Below are 17352 nucleotides of genomic sequence, written 5' to 3' on the forward strand. Positions count from 1 at the left end.
CCTTCCCCACCTGCTGGGGCCCCCCAACACCCCGCTCTACTTAACTCCCTAGCCCCTCCCCCCAGCCCTCACCATCCCCTCCTACCTAATCCCCCAGCCCCTCCCCTGTTGCCCCCCTTCCCACCCAGCTCCCTCTCTATTTAACCTCCACCCCTCCTAGTCCCCTCCTCATCCAGGCCCCATTCCTTTTAGCCCCCTCCTTACCTAGCCTCCTCCCCATCAACTCTCTGTCCCCCTAGCCCCCTCCCCACCCACTCCTCTTGAAGCCCATCCACACCCACCCCCTCCCCTCCAGGCCTCACCTTGGAGTAGGTGGCCCCATTGATGACCTCTCCCTTTCGCAGCCAGATGATGGAGGCTGCAGGCTTGGCATTGTCTGCGTGGCAGGTGAGGTTGAGAGGGTCCCCCGCACGCAGGCTGATCACAGGGCCTCCCAGGATGACGGGGTCATCAGGCGGCACTGCAGGGAGAGAAGCAGCAAGGTCAGGCCTCCCCTCAGGCAGGGTGGCAGGCGGGCTGGGAGGATTTTGTGGAGACTATGACAAATAATAATTATCATATGTTGATAAAACGCATCATCTGCTTGTATCGTAACAATGAGAGCAGCACCCGCAGTGATCCCTGACGTGTGCACTGCGTGCTTACAGCAGAGGCTATTCCCGCCAGTCATCGCATCCATGCTCAGGGCCACTCGAGAGGCCACAGGGCCAGCAGCCTCAGCCTGCACTACCAGGCCCAGAAGCAGAGCTCAGGTGATGTCTGTGGCTTCTTTCTTTTTAACTTCTTCTTTTTCCTTTTTTTTTTTTTGAGACGAAGTCTCTCTCTGTCACCCAGGCTGGAGTGCAGTGGCGCGATCTCAGCTCACTGCGACCTCTGCCTCCCAGGTTCAACCCAGGTTCAAGCGATTCTCCTGACTCAGCCTGCCAAGTAGCTGGGACTACGGGCACGTGGCAGCACGCCTGGGTAACTTTTTTTGTATTTTAAGTAGAGATGGGGTTTCAACATGTTGGTCTGGCTGGTCTTGAACTCCTGACCTCACGTGATCTGCTTGCCTTGCCTCCCAAAGTGCTGGGATTACAGGCCTGAGCCACCATGCCCGGCCAACACGTGGCTACATTCTGTATTTTTAGTAGAGACGGGGTTTCACCATGTTGGCCAGGCTGGTCTGGCCTGACCTCAGGTAATCGGCCCGCCTCAGCCTCCCAAAGTGCTGGGATTACAGGCGTGAGCCATGGCGCCCGGCTCTTCTTTTTTCTTTAAATGAAGCACTGTCATACCTGCTGTCTGTGTTAGTCCTCACAACAGTCTGGTGAGGTCAACATGATCACCCCAACGACACAGATCCGGAAGCCGAGCTCCAGCAGGATTAGTGGCTGGCTCAAGGTCACATGGTGGCAGAGCCAGGGCTGGATGCCAGGCCCAGGGAACCTGGGAGCACCAGGCCGGCCCCTTCCCTGGCAGGGGGCAGGGTACAGGGCAGCCCTTCAGGGTGGAGCCAGCGCTTCGGAGGGCTGTGCAAGTGCTGGCGTCTCCTGAGCTCGTCACTCCTCCAGAGTGGCTCCAGCCCCGTCATCCCCTGAGGCAGCCTGATTCTTTCCTGCCCCGGCCTTCCCACTGCATTTTGTAGCAGGGTCAGAGACGGGCGGCTCCCGTCAAGGGATCCTGAGTGCCAGGAGCAGGGGGCATCCACGTCACAGCACGGTCTCCGCAGTGCCCAGCACAGAGCCCTGTGCCTGGGGGAAGCTCCACTGACATTTGCTGGCCCCAGTGGAGTCACCCCTTTGATTCTCATGAGGACCATGGGCCGAAGGACAGCGGATGGTCGTGGCTCGGAGGACGGCCCAGAGATGTGAAGTGCCTTGCCTTAGGGCACAGGGCCTCCTCCCATGCTTGTGCTTGGGGACATGTTGAGGGTCTCAGGCCTCTGCTGCTCCCTGGACAAGCCACAGAAGGGGCAGGAGATGAGGTGACTGTCCTCAGAGGAATCCCTGTTTCCCTTCCCCCAGGAGGGGCTGGACCCACAAGCTCTGGAGGCTGAGAGAGGCCCAGGGCTTCCGGACACATCAAGACGTGAGCTGTCTGTGTACACAGCAAACAGAGAAGGGGTAGTTGGATAACAGGGGTCTGGGGACCTAGCACAAAGGGTCCTCTCTGCCTGGTGGCCAGAGAAAGCCCGCCCTTCTATGTAGGCTCTGTGCTCGGGACTCTGGGCTGGAGAAGTTCAGAGCTGGACAGTCACAGGTCCAGGCCGTCCTGACTCCACTGGCTCAGCCTTCCAGACTCGGCCTGCATGAGAGCTTCCCTTCCCTTCCCAGGGCATCGCCCCATCAGCACCTCTCCTGGTCCACTCCGGCTTCTCCGAAAGCTTCAGGAGGGACAGGAAGCCCCCATGAGGGCCCAGTAAGAAGCCAAGAAGCAAACCTTCAGACCAGCTGCCTTGCCCTCCCTGCCCAGCCTTGGAGGCCTGCTCCGACACTAGCAGCACGGCAGTGCCATTTCCTGAGGAATCAACGACCTCCCAAGGCTTCCAAGAAGCCGTCACTGATCCCGGGGGCAGCGAGCCCTGGACTCCACTGAGACCCTGGCTCAGGAACAGAGTCTGCCTCATGCAACCCTGCCTGGCCCTGGGCTCTCCAGCCAGGCCTCCCCAGGAGGCCCGGAGGAAGCAGGCGAGAATGGGGTGGTTGGAGAAGATGACACCCCAGCTGCCCGCCCCACACCCTTCCATTAGTGCCCATGGGCCTCCTTGGGGTGGGCCTGGCCACAGGGCCAAAGGGAGGCGAATTAGGGCTTTCCACCAAGCAGGGGTGAGTGCAACCACTTGAGGAGGAGGGAAATTGCATCTCCACGCGGTGGGTAGGGGCCTTCCAGTGGGAAGAGCCGGGCTCAGAGGTGACCAGCCTTCAACCTTCTTTCTGCGAGGCAGCCTCCCTGACCAGGATGGAGGAGCTCAGGCTCCATGAGCTAGCTGAGGGCCTGGAAAAAGAGCCACGTGGAGCCCTGGGGACAGCCTGGATACTTGGGGCCTCAGCGTTCCCAATGACTGTGGAAAGTGCCTGAAAGCAGAGGGTGGGGCAGGAAGCCCCTTCTCTCAGGGTGGCTTCAGGTGCAAACATGAGAGCAAGGAGGATCTGGGAGCTGACTGCTCTCCAGCACTGACATTTACTGGGCCTTGAGCAGGGGTTTGAAGTCTTGACTACATACTCCTCTGCAGAGGTTTTAAAACCTCACTGGCAGGCCACGCCCTGAGCAGCCAAGCCCAGTCTCTTGAGGGGACCCCAGGCATCAGGACTTTGGGGAGCTCCCCAGGGGGTCCCATGGCAGAAACAGCTTTCTGGGCTCTGAGCTGAGGTACAGGAGTCACTGCTTGCTCCGAGCACAGTGCAGCCACCAAGGCCTTCCCGAGAATCCAAGACCCAGAGGATGGGCCCTTCCGCCTTGTGGCTGGAGTGTTGTGTTACTGGAATATTGGATTAGAGGGAGCACGGACGGGGGAGGAGGGAGTGGGGTGTGTTGTGGAGTGCTCAGGCGCACACACAGCCACGCACACACATCCACCCTCAGAATGGGCCCTGATTACATCTTCCCAAATAAGTGGTTATCACGCTGGGTATTCATGTAGCCATGCATTATTGATTGGTCTTCGCCTCACTGCACACCAGATGGGGGATGGGGGCTGGGGTGGGGTGGGGGTTGGTGAGGAGGGGGGATGTTTGGGGGCCAGCAGGCTGAAGAGAAATCAGCAGTCGCTCTTGGCAGCTGTGTCTGGCGTGGAAGGGGGCTCCTCATTACCTCCCCATTCAGACTCCGCCAGGCTGGGCCGGGCAGTGGGCAGGGGAGGAAGTTTCGGAGCGGCCCCCGCCTGGAGATGCATTATTCATCACCCCCTTGCAGGATTGGTTATGATCCTCAACCACTATAGAGTTTGGGCTTCTAATTTTTAATCACAAGGAAGGTGGAAGCGTTAGCCTTTTCGTGATTAATCCGGAGATAAAAATAGTTGACTGTTTTGGTGTTGTGCTTGTTAGTCAGGGAAAAAATGGCATTAACTGTTGGGGCACTGAGGCCTGGGGAGGACAGAGCAGAACAGGCAGAGTGGGTCCCCAGAGCTGGAAGCCGGCCTGAGAGGCCACAGCGTGGCCTTAGCTGGGGGTGGCTGAGTGACACTCCTGCACCCAGCTGGCTCCTGGGGCATTGATTATGAAAGAAACACATCATCATGGGATGCTGAGCTCTTTACAGTTTACTCTCCTGTTGGCCATTCTGTAGCAGGCAGCTTGGGTCTCCCTCCCGGCTCTGCCCTTCCCTGCCCAGCTCTGAAGACTTTGCCTTGTGTGGGTGGGCAGTAGGGGCACCTGTTCCTTTCCCTGTGTGTGGGAGGGAGCCCCCAAGAGCTTTCCCCAAGTTCTACTGCCAAAGACAATGGGGTCTCGGGTGGAGAGGTCGCATGGGGAGAGGGAAACTGAGGCCAGAGACCGCAAGAGGCTGACCCAAAGTTACCAATGACGAGAGCAAAGAAAGGTGAGGGTGGGCTTGGGACCACATCCTGGCTCCAACTGGAGAGGTAAAGCTTTCATCTGTTTCACGCACTAAGGTTCTCTCTAACCTCTATTCTCCTGGTTTTTTAGAGACAGTTTGTCAGGCTGGCCAGCCTCGTCTGAGCAGGCTGGAAAAACTCTCTTGGTGCCAGGACAAGGACAGCACTGAGGGAATTCCCTCCAGTGTCCACTTGGTCACCCAACTGGGACCTGGCTGGGCTTCCAGGAATTCCGCAATGCTCCATCAGCCTGGAGGGTGGGTCTCTGAGGATGGTTGATCCACCGACCAGCTGGAGGGCTGGGGGACCAACAGGGCCACCCTCCTGCCCTGATACTGCATGGAGGAGAACCTCACAGATGCCCAGCCCTGTGGAAAGCAAGACTGGTTCTCATTTAACTCAATGAGCAGCGAGTTCCCCACAGAGCTGGCAGAGTGGTCCATCACGAACACGAAACCCTCCAGGGGCTTCCTGCTGAAGGAGAGCAGGCATTGCCTGCAAGCACTGGCACCTACAGCCCTCGCTGCCCCTGGGGCCTCAGTCTGTTCCAGCCACTACTTACTCAGCAGGCCCTGGCCCCAGTGGCTCTCTGCTGCTCCGCAAACCCGGCTCCTTTGGGGCCAGGCTTGCCCTGCTCCTCTCTGTCGAATGCTTTTTTCTGTTCCTCACTCTGCTGGCTCTTCCTGTCAATGAAGGTGTAGCTTCAAGAGCCCCTCATTGACTCTCCACTACCTACCCCTGCACTTTCTGGATCACTGGGTTCATTTATTATCTGTCTCCATTCCAGAAAGGACAACAAAGACCTTATCTGTCTTGGTCATTGTGATACCGATGTATCACATAGCAGGCGCTAAAGAAATATGTGTTGAATATGATTTGTTAAATAAAAGACCCTCAGAAGGGGAGTGGGGATGGGGCCGGGGGGTGGTTATCATGGGCTTCTGAAGCAGCGTTTTTAATCTTGTGTGTGTGTGTGTATATATGTGTATGTGTCTATGTGTGTGTATGTGTATATGTGTATATATGTGTACGTATATGTACATGTGTGTATACATGTGTATACACGTGTATATATGTGTATCTATGTGTGTACATGTATATACCTGTGTATGTGTGTGTATATATGTGTGTATGTGTGTATATGTGTGTACACATTGTATGTGTATATATGTGTGTGTGTATATGCATGAATATGTGTGTATGTGTCTATGTGTGTATGTGTATATATGTATGTATGTGTGTATATATGTGTACATATATGTACATGTGTGTATACATGTGTATACACATGTATATATGTGTGTGTACGTGTGTATACCTGTGTATGTGTGTGTGTATATGTGTGTGCACGTGTGTGTGTGTGTGTATGTGTCTATGTGTGTATGTGTATATATGTGTGTATGTGTATATATGTATGTGTGTGTATATATGTGTACATATATGTACATGTGTGTATACATGTGTATACACATGTATATATGTGTATGTGTGTACGTGTGTATACCTGTGTATGTGTGTGTGTATATGTGTGTGCACGTGCGTGTGTGTGTGTGTATTGGGCAGTGCTGGGAGCGGGCTGGGTGAGTAGTGTGAGGGAGGAGGGCAAAGCGGGGACCCTTCTGAGGCCAGCTGGGATAGCAGTGTAGGAACTCTGTGCTGCTTGCTGTGGCATCAGGGTTGGTGCTCCCTGCCTCTCCTGGAGAGAGGGAAGCCTGGCTGAGGAGGGCTTGGCGCTGGGAGCTGGTTCTCAGCCTGTTTCTCCGTGGCTGCTGTCCTCTGATTTGTCTCGAACATAGGATGGGAGAGGGCGGCAGGCTGAGTGTGGTGACAGATCAGAGACACTTGGCTGAGCAGGGAGGAGGACGTTTGTGGGTTCTTTGCTTTTGTTCTGCCGCAGCCCCAGGGGCTCTGGGAGAGTCGGTGCTAGGAGTTCCAGCACTGACTACAGTGGAGGGAGGATGCTGAGGCCTCGGGGTGCATCTCCCTCACCGTCAGCATCTTCTCTGTCCCCACATTCCCCGCTGCAGCCCTGCAGTCAGCCTGCCGTGTGCCCTGCCCTCCTGCCTGCCTCCCTCCCAACCTTTCTCTCACCAGCCTTCTCCACCTCACAAGCTGAGGCTATGATAGCTGAGTGAAGCCATACACAGCCTGCCATCTTAGAGCTGATGGGGAGGCCCTTGTCACTCCAAGCCAGTGCCCAAGACAGACGTGTGTGCAGCCTTGGCACCTCCTGGGAGCTTGTTAGGAAAGCAGACTCTTGTGCTCCACCTCAGACCTCCTAAGTCAGAATCTGCCTTTCAAAAGACCCCAGACAATTCATATATATTTTCAAGCTGGAAGAGCGCTGCTCTAAGGGTTCCTAGGTAGAAATCATGACAAACTGACAAGTGCTATGAAGGGAAGACTCGCTGGACAAAGAGCACGTATGGGGACCCTTGGCCCCTTCACAGGCTCCCTGCTCCCTTCGCTCCCCCGGGGCAGGCCAGAGAAAGGAGTAGACTGCCCCCTGCTTACTGGCTTTGGAGTTACACAATGGTGTTTCAGAACAGGTTCCTTTGTGTACGCCATTTCTTTCGCTTGGAATGCTGGCATTCTCCTGGACCACTGGTCTTCTCCTGGGTCACTCTTACACACCCTTTGAGAGACTTCGTTCAGAGGGCGCCCTCTCTGAGGGGCCTTTCTAGAATCTCCCAGTTGGGTCAAGTATATAGGGCTTCTGTCTATGATTCCACAGCATCCCGGGTATCCCCTGACTCACTAGCTGCCACATCCTATGGAAATCTCTCTGTGTGTGTCTCTTCCCTGAACCATGATCTCCATCCGGATCCCCATCTCCCAGCAGAGTGCCTGCCTGCTGCACAGGGCACAGGGTGGCATATACATTTGCTGAGATGAACTTGACTTGAGTCCATCTCTTTATGAACCATATGATTGTGGACAAGTTATATAATCTGACAACCTTCGTCTTCTTATCTGGGAAGTGAGATAATAAAAATACCTATCTTGCAGCGTTATAATGAGGACTGCCTTACAATATGAAAGATACACAGAGAACATTGTAAAGGGCTACACAAATGTTGGTTATTACGTCTAATTTTTAGGAATAATATTTAGCTTTGTGGTTGTGTGAAAAGTGCTGTGCCAAGGCCCTCTCATTTTATTCTCAATATCTTTTGAGTCAAGGACTATTAGGGTCTTCATTTTATAGGTTAAGAAGCTGAGACTCAGAGAGGGCAAATTACTTGGCAAAGATCACACAGCCGTAAGTGACGAAGTTGGAATTTAGACTCGCGTTTTTTTGACCCTATAATATGTTCTGTTGGAGTTAGAGCAGCTCCCAGACTGTCCCTGCAGCTGCAGCAGCCCTTCCGTTAACCCCTGCCTTTGTCCTGGCCCTACAGTTCTGCAAAGCAGGCTCTCTGCCCGTCCCAGGGGGCATTCAGACCTGGCAGGCACTCTCCTCCCTTCCCTCCCCGCAATCTGAATTTCAGAGGGCCCCAGGAAGCATGAGCCTGGCTCGCAGTTGGTGCTGTAGCGATGTCTGCTAAGGGAACGGACGAATGATGTTCGTAGTCCGCCCAACTCTTTGCTCCCTTTTGTGGTTTTGCGCGGTTTTCACGTTCTGGGCCGCGTGTAACCCCAGCCTCCAGTTTCCTCACTTACACAGATGCGCCACCTAATGGCCACAATGCAGAACTGCAGGATGTAGAGACGGGAGAGAACCTGGTTTTAAAGGGTGGGCTTCCCAGTGCTACCTGAACATTCTTTGGAGAAATTCGTATTGAGCACCTACTATACGCTAGTCCCTTTCTGAGCACTAGGGACAAGAAGCTTCTGCCCTAGTGGAGTTTACCTTCTAGTGGGAGAGACAATCAATGAAGAAACAAATACGTACATAATATAAGGTTAGATGTTGATAAGCACTAAAAGGAGAATAACACTGGGTGGGGAATAGATGCATCCTAAATTGGCCTCCGGGATTCCCTCCTGGCTTTTCTCCTTCCTCTCTGGTTGTTACTTTTTGTTTTCTTCCCACCCCTTCAATGTTGGTCTTCCCTAGTTAGCTCTTGCTGGCCATATCTCATTTGACACACTACCAAATGGAAAACCTTCACTTTTCTGTGAACTCAACTCACATCTTTACACTGATAAATTCCCAAGAAGTATCTCGGGCCAGACCTCTCTCTTGAGCTCCAGAGTCATGACCCAACTGTCCACGGGGCCTTCAAAATTCCGCAGGTGTGACACCAAACTCACCACCTCTCCCAGATACCCTCCATATTCCGTATTTTGGAGAACGGTCCCACTGTTCGGGGACCAAGTCAGAAATCTGGGGCTCTTTCTGGATTCCACTCTCCGTCGCCCTGCCTTGCCGACCAGCCTGGTTAATCCTCTGAAGTATCACTCAGATTTGTCTCTTTCCATCCCCACAGGTTTCCTGGCTCAGCCATCATCATTTTTTGCTTGGATTATAATACTGCATCTCCCCTCCAACCCCTAGTCCTCTGTGCTTTTCCAGAGTGACTGTTATAAAAGTCTGATTATTCACCCATCCAGTCAACCAGTAATTTAGCCACCACGTGCTGAATACCTAGCATTCCTCTGTTTCAAATCCTCTGAAAGTCCCTCTTTGCCATCGGAATAGTCTGAGCTTCTTGGCCACTGCCGACTCTTCAGCCTTGCTTTTCATCACTTCTTACCTCAATTCCTCCTTGTGGATAAGAGCCACCTGCAGTTGTTGGAGTAAATTACTCTTCCCCAATTGTCCCTTTCCATTATTTATTTATTTTTGAGATGGATTTTCGCTCTTGTTGCCCAGGCTGGAATGCAATGGCATGATCTCGGCTCACTGCAACCTCCACCTCCTGGGTTCAAGCGATTCTCCTGCCTCAGCCTCCTGAGCAGCTTGGATTATAGGTGCCTGCCATCATGCCTGGCTAATTTTTATATTTTTAGTAGAGACAGGGTTTCACCATGTTTGGCTAGGCTGGTCTCGAACTCCTGACCTCAGGTGATCCACCTGCCTCGGCCTCCCAAAGTACTGGGATTACAGGCACGAGCCACCAGGTCTGGCCTGCCCCTTTCCTTTTGCGTCGCTAACTTGAAGGTCGGGCAGCTTGGATTTAAATCCTGGGTGCTATGTTTACTGGCTTGTGGTCAAGGGAAATTTGCTTAGCCTCTCTGTGCCTCAGTGTCCTCATTTGTAGAATATGAAATAAAATAACAAAACCAGATTCACTGTATGGTTGCCAGGGTCAAGGAAGATGTAACATGGGAAAACGCTCTATAAAGGGTCTGATGTATGATGTGGCATGTTATTGGTTCTCTAAGCAGACTGGGCTCATTCCTTTGAAAGATGACAGATGGGCAGGGGAACTGGGACTTAGACGTCCCAGATTGTCCCCTTGGTAAAGCAGATGTGTATGTCCTTTCCCCTGCTCTGTCCTGCTGGGAACTGGGTGAAGACCCTGCTGCTCCCATGGGTGATTCCACGCTGCCCTGCCTGGCTTGGCAACCCCTCCCTCCGGGCCCCCCACATTCTGTGCCTACTGAGGTACACATTACTTATGGGCTGCAAAGGCACATGTGAACCCCGTGTGGAGCAGAGATGAGCTGTCTTAGCCGAGCTCAGCCCAGATTGCTGACTCACAGTTTTGGGGTGGTTTATTATGCAGTATCAGTGCTCAGAACACAATACTCCAAGATATCGTATCTTAAAAGTTGAGAAAACAGCAGAAGCAAAAAGGTTACTCTCCAATCCCCTGCCTTCCTGGGCGAGAGCTAGCTGTAAAAAATTCTTTGACCCATCTCCCCTGAAACTAGGTCATGAGATCCTCATTCCAGAGGGATCCTGCCCTATACTCAGAGGAAAGAAATGGTGCACAGGAACTCCAAGAGGAATGCAAGCAAGGCCTTGCTAAGTTCTTCCAGTTCGTTACCATGAGGTCATAGCCTCTTTTTTGTCCAATCACATTTCTGCACAATTGCCCGTTCTTCAATGAACATAAGCCTGCAAATACACAGTTTTCCCATGGCACTTAGGCCTTCATTTCTGAAAGTTCACATAAAACTTTGGTTAAATACATTTGTTGCACTTTTCTCTTGTTAATCTATCTTTTGTTATAGAGGTGTCAGCTGCAAACCTTGTAATGAATGAGGGAAATATATTACTTTTTCTCCCCTGCAGCAGCAAAAGCGAACTGATGTAACCCTGTAGTCCCCTGCTGTTTGACTCAGAACTGGGCCCACAGCATTAACTGTCTCTCCACTTCCCTCCGATCCATTCTCCCTCCGCTTCGGCCAGGTGACTACTCTGGAAGCTCAGTCTGCTGCTCACAATGTGCAATGATTCCCACTTCTCCAGCACAAAAATCAATTCCTCATCATGGGGGCCTTCCCCGGTTCTCTCCAGTGAGGTGTCATCTCTGCAGCTTTCTCCTGTGTGACCGTTCACTCTTCTATGATGATAGCCTGCCCTTTTACAACTACACACTTTGGCTTGTGAAGTTCCCTTTGCTGGGAATCTCCTTGCCTGAGTCTTAACTGGCTGGAATCCCAGCCTCTTTTCAATCAGCTCAAAGGCCTACCATGCCTTATTAACTCTTGGTTATTCTTTAAGACTCAGGCTATTGTTGCCTCCTCCAGGAAGCAACAAGATTCTCTCAATCTCGACCCCTGCCTCTCCCGCCTGCAGCCTCTGCACTGCCACAAGACCATGTGCCCACCTTGGCAGGTACACGTGGTGCCTGGCGCCATTACTGCCTGCTGTTCCCCCGAGGCTGTGAGCTCCTTGAGGGCTGGCTTGCCAAATTCTCTCTCTAGTACTTAGTACAGTGTCTGGCATAGTGAGCACTTAATAATTACTTGTTGCCTGGTGCCTTGCCTGACCCCATTGAATTAGAAGCCCCCTCCCCACCTGAGCACCTCTTACACCACGTCTACATTGCACTGACTTGTGGACTTGTTTCAGGTTCCCCACAGTTGCAGGGTAGGAGTCTTGATGCCTCTTTGCCTGTCTCCCATGGCCTAGTGTATTACCTTGGATGCAGTCATAATAAAACAGCACCAATAATATGAATAATAGCTAACATTGATATGGGGCTTACCACAGAGCAAGAACTCTTCTGTGTACTTTACAGATATCCTTTAATCCTCACAACTCTATATAAGGTAGATACAACGATGATGCATATTTTGGAGGTCAGGAACCAGCCACAAAGTAGTTAAGTTACTTGCCCAACATCACATAGCTAGTAAGCAGCAGAGCTGGGATATGGGTAGGGTTGCCAGACTTAGCAAATCAAAGAACAGTATGCCCTGTTAAACGTAAATTTCAGATAAATTAAAAAATGGTAGTGTATGTTTATCTGAAATTCACATTTAACAGGGTGTCCTGTATTTTATCTGGCAATCCTGTAGATGTGTTAATTACCTACATGCGATTTAATTAATGTAGGTATCCTTTCCCCCTTGTCAGACTCTCCCCACCTCCACTTAGATCTACATTAAGAAGACGTGGGGCAAGATGCAAATGGGATTTTTTTTTTTTGGAGACTGAGTCTCGTTCTTGTCACCCAGGTTAGAGTGCAGTGGGGCAATCTTGGCTCACTGCAACCTCTGCCTCCTGGGTTCAAGCGATTCTCCTGTCTCAGCCTAAATAGCTGGGATTACAGGCACCTGCCACCTAATTAGCACCTGCTAATGTTTTTTGGTACTTTTAGTAGAGACGGGGTTTTGCCATGTTGGCCAGCTGGTCTCAAACTCCTGACCTCAGGTGATCCGCCCACTTCGGCCTCCCAAAGTGCTGGGATTACAGCCGTGATCCACCGCACCCGGCCACAAATGGGATTTTTAAAGGATATGGCATCCAATATATTTGGCGGCACAATAGCACAGACATGTCCCCAACGACGTTGGGGACAGACAGAAAAGAGGAACAAGGAGCAAGACGCAGGTTTAGGATGATGGCATGTAGCTCGGGGAAGGTGTGCTGGAGGCTGTTTCAGTTCTGCCCCTAACCTGGGGGTGGGGGGGACCCTGAACTAGCTGACTTCAGAGTCCCCTGCAAAGGTTTGGGACACTGGGACACCTACTTCTCAGCTGGAGCTCATATTGTTTAGGGGATAAGAAGGGAGGCCCTGAAGTCAGAGTGCCTGGCTGGGCTTCTGGCTTCATCACTCACTGGCCGTGTGACTATGTGCAAATTCTCTGTGCTGGATGATATTAATGTCATAGATATTATAGTAGCTATTGTACAGGGCTGGTGTGCTGTTTAAATGAGTTAATGTAAGAGTTATGCAGTGTCTTGTCCCAGAGCTTGGCACTGTAGTAAGAACCCACTAAATTTTAGCTCTTAGTATTAGTATTGTTTATTCAATAAGTAACTCCACATGGGGGCAGAGAGTAGCATATTGCATGTAAAATGGGCTTGTTTCCATCTCTTGTTCTGCTATTACCTTGTTCCATGCCCAGCTCTGAACTCCCGAGATGCAACGGTCAGCACCTTGCCTCAAAGCACCTTCAAACCACCAGAGCGATGACAAGGAAGTCACAGACCCAGAGATCCCACGGCTGTGCAGATGCGATGGGCAGCCTCGCTGCCTTTAGGCAGGAGCCCCCAAGGGAGGGAGGGCTGGGCCAGTGGGCCAGGGCAAGGGCAAGGGAGATAGGTGCTGTCAGGGTCAAAGTCAGCGGTGGCTTGGTTCCCTCCTTAAATTAGGGAGGGTGAGTGATCTCTTGATTTTTGGTTAAACCCTGAAAGAGGATCTGAGCATCTCAGGGTGGAGCTACTTGTGAGGAGACGGGTGTTTCATTAATACCGAGCAGGCACGTAAATCCTAGGCTGTATGTGGAGTGGAGGAAGGGAGGTGGGTAGAGAAGGGAGCCACAGTGATTTGCACACAAGCAGACTAGCGTGCCTGTGCTGGCTCCAGGTGACGGAGGGCACTATGTGGCCGCTATGTGCATAGCAAGGGTGAGAGGGCTTGGGAGAGGCCAGCAGAGAAGGGACAGTGGGATGGGGCAATGCATCAAACTGGAGAGAGGAAGGGGCAAGTAGGGCCAGGGCAGGGAGGCCAGTGTGTGGTGCTGGGTGGCTTCCAGTCACCCTCCCAGTCTTGTGGAGCGAGAGACTTTCTCCTTTCTCTAGTCCAGCTCCTATGCTGATGGCTGCAGGATGGGTGAGAGCATTTCTTAGGGTGTGTTTGCAGGAATAACAAGCACATGCTCCCTTGCAGCCGCTCACAAAACTCTCCAGCTGGTTTCGACCTTCACCTGATTTGGTTCTTTTGCTTAACACAGCTGGGTTGGTGGAAAAAACCCATCATGGTGGCTGCCATGGACTTGTATAAATCCATGCTTTATGGTACGGTGGGCCCTTGCAGTAGCCTTATTTCATAGGTGGGTAAACCGAGGCATAGACTGGCCAAAGCATTTGGGGCAAGTCACACAACTGGCAAGGACTCTGGCTCAGATCCTGCCGCCCCACCCACCCAGCCCTAACGGTGGCGCCATAGGCTGCGCTAGCCCGAGGATCCGCATTGGTTCACTTCGGCAGCCATCCTGACCCAGCAAAGGGGCCAGGCAGGGACTTGGAGTGTCCCCGCTGGTCCCATAAATAGAAAGCAGAACTGATATGGTTGGTTTTGCTATGGGCTCCCCATCCGGCAAATCCACCTCCTCAAGAAGCCTCATGGTTTCAGTAATGACAAAAACGAGGCCAGGTAGAAATCCTGTCTACCAACACCCTGGAGCCTCAGAAGTTTCAACAGAAACGGAAGGGCGCAGGAAGAGGGTCGTTACGTTAGGGGGTTTAAAAATAAGCATAAGACATTCCAATAGCTTTCTTTTGAGATGACAGATTAGGAACACTGTGTTTTGCAAGATAAAAGCATGCATTTGTTCCATATCTTAGTTGGTTACAGGCCAGCAGGGCAGACAGGAGGAGGGAATAGAGAGGTGACCGTGAGACAGAAGGGCACAAATAAAATAAGACAGGCAAAGAGGCAAAGACACAGGGGGTCGTGGGGTTCAAGTCACCTGCTCAGGAAGAAGATGGATGTGGGCAGAGACACACAGTCCTTTGGGGTGGAGGACCATAAAACCAAATGGCAGTGTTCCAAGGAAGGAAACAAGCAAAACACTTTCTCTAGGTCTCTTGCTACCAACAGTCATTTCAGGGAATCCCAGAAAATCACTGAAATGTACCTTTCAACTTTATGCAGATGTACCAGATCCACCGTTTGCCAGAATCCCAAGAGGAAAAAGTCAAAATCTTTTTCCGACCTGAGCCTTCTTCTTTTTTTTTTTTTCCCCAAAAAGTACAAGCCTCTACATTTGAAAAGGGCACTATTTTTAGAACTCGCTAGATGAAAGTGCTTTAATTCTCATCTACAGTCTGGCCTCATAGTTATTTTTTTGAAATCTCCTCTCTTCCTTATTTTTCACATTTGCCCATTCTAGGGAGGGAGGTCTGGCCATTATATCCTGTGGGGACAGTCACTGGAAGTGAGCTTCCTCTCTTTAGCCACAGGTAACTCCAGAGTGGCACTCAGCAGGGAGCTGGCTGCCCCACACTCCAGCATGAGTCCTTCTGTCCTGTATTGAAAGGGGTAAAGAGAAACTTGGTGGCATCGCAGCTTCCACCACAGATGCGGCTCACAGGAGGCGGAGGTGGAGGGAGGGAATGGCCTCTTCCCCTGGGGTGTCTTCTTTGGCTCCATTGCTGCTGAGGTGGGATGGGGCTGGTTTTGCCACTAGAGTGCTTTCTATGAGAATAAGCCCCTTATTCAGAATAAGAGGAGCTTGGTTACTGGGTAAGGCAGGTACTGTGGGCTTCTTATGTTCGTCTGAGCCATATTCACTGGGGTAGGGAGGGACTCCTCATCTGGCTCTGAACATCCCTGCAATTAAGTTTGCTGGTGTTGGCAGGGCTGGCTTTGGGGTCACCCAGGCTCCGGCACCTCCAGCCCTTGGTGGGTCATGTTAGGCAGGCGAAGAAAGGGCACAGCCTTTGCTCTCAGACAGAGCTGGGAATGACCCCACAGGGTGACCCTGAACAAGTTTATCAACCTTCCTGAGCCTCAGTTTCCTCATCTGTAAAGTGGAGCTAATACGTGCCTCGAATAATGCAGGATTAAAGGAGAAAATGTAGTAGGTCCTCGGTCGTGGAGGCAGCCAGCTGGTCAGTCTGAAGACAAAGGCTGCTGCTGAAGACCCACTGCTTTCTCTTGTGTTAAGATGAGCTGCTCCCCTGGTTAAGGCAGAGTGTCAAGGAAGCTCAGACCAAATGCATATGTGCGGTAGAAGAAAAGCAACACGGAAGGAGCCACGGCTCCCAGTGACCTGACCTACGGCCCAGGGAGCTGCAGATGGAGGCTCCATGAGCTGCAGCCCACACCCTCACCACCCATGAGCCATACAGGGAGAGCCTGCTAGGTGACTTCTCTCCTCTGGCCTCTCCCTGCTCCCACCTGTTTCCTATTCCCCACAGGGGATCCCCCCAAAATGACAATCTAATCAAGTTGTCCCTCTGCTTATGGTGTCCAAACCCCACAGTACCCGGGCCTGGTCACCTTTGCAGCCTTACCCCATGCCTGTCTCCAGCCACAGGGCTCGTCACTGCAGGCCACAGCCACACAGCCACGGGCCTCGGACCCCGGCTCTGCGGCTCTCTCCTCCGAGACTGCGCTTCCTTCCCTTTCCTGACTTGTGGACACCTACACGGTGTTCAGTCTTTGCTCAAATGTGCCCTCTGACCTCCACTAGACTGTGCTTAAGCATCTGGAGCGCAGCAGTCAGTCTCATCCTGGGGTGTGTCTCAGGGCTCAGCCTGGGACCTCGGCACAGGGCTGAGCTGGACAGTAGCTGTAGATGGATGCGCTGCGTTTGCCATGGAGAGCCGGCTGCGTGGGAATCACTGCTGGCTGGACCCGGGTGCCTGGCTCGATGGGAGCTTCCCGAGGGAAGCAGCTCTGTCATGTTCCTCTTTGTCTCTCCTGCCCCAGCTCAGCCTGCACGGAGCAGGTGCTCAACAGATGAGCACCCCGTCAATGATGGAAGGATAATAAGAGATGCCTGCATGAAGTGGGAGTTAGGTGGGGAAAACAAAGCTTCTAGAGGGGATACTTTGGGAGGGGCAGATCTGGAACACGTTGATATGCATGGAATGTCGACTATGTTCCAAAAGCTTCCTGTTGGCCCTATTGTTACTCCATCTTGGATTCCTGGGTCAATTTTGGGAGATGCTGAGATTTGCAGTCCCTAAGGGCATTGCTGGAGGCAGATGTGTGAATCACCATGAGTTTGGGCCCAGGACAGCTGGTGTCCCCTGACTTTCCTGAGGCCTTGGACATGTCCCTTCCCCTCTGCATTCCCCACTCTCCACCTTCCACCACCCCTTTCTCAGGGACCCATCAGCGAGGCCTAGCAACCCTCGGATCCTTAATCACCTCTGTGACTTTGCTGGCTCTCCCTGAGGTTTCCCTTTCAGCTTTGATGAGCAACTCACTTGCCATGGAAAGTGTTCACGGCGGATCCTCTATCAAAAAACAGGATGGTGTCGAGTTGCAATGGGTGTGCTGGGATCAGTCTGGGTTAAAATATACGTCTCAGCTCAGATCTCCACCCCTGGCACTGCGCAGGAATCTGGGCGTGCTAGTGCTGCACACGTTGGGGAAAATGAGACGTGTTGCTTGGGAGCAGCCCATGAGCTGCTCTGAGGAGTGGATGGGGTGAGGTGTCCAGTGTTGCTTTGAAGTGAAATGTACTGGGTGTGTCTTAAAGTCACATTTAGCGCCCATGATGGGCATTCATGT

The 17352-nt window shown here is 52.3% G+C and overlaps 1 protein-coding gene and 1 long non-coding RNA gene across 3 annotated transcripts in view; one reads left to right on the forward strand and one right to left on the reverse strand.

The window, feature by feature from the left end:
- KIRREL3 (kirre like nephrin family adhesion molecule 3) overlaps positions 1-17352 on the reverse strand; it is a 574170-nt gene that overhangs the window by 48688 nt on the left and 508130 nt on the right. For both annotated transcript variants that reach the window (XM_033206178.1, XM_033206176.1), the window contains exon 5: positions 303-460. In XM_033206178.1, the coding sequence (XP_033062069.1) occupies positions 303-460 (158 nt within the window). The remainder of the gene's footprint in view (positions 1-302; positions 461-17352) is intronic.
- The window catches only part of LOC117080851, a 36725-nt gene that overhangs the window by 10372 nt on the left and 9001 nt on the right, over positions 1-17352 (forward strand). The window lies entirely within an intron of this gene.

This window comes from Trachypithecus francoisi, unplaced genomic scaffold (genome assembly GCF_009764315.1).
Source record: "Trachypithecus francoisi isolate TF-2019V2 unplaced genomic scaffold, Tfra_2.0 Lachesis_group8, whole genome shotgun sequence".
Taxonomy (NCBI): Eukaryota; Metazoa; Chordata; class Mammalia; order Primates; family Cercopithecidae; genus Trachypithecus; species Trachypithecus francoisi.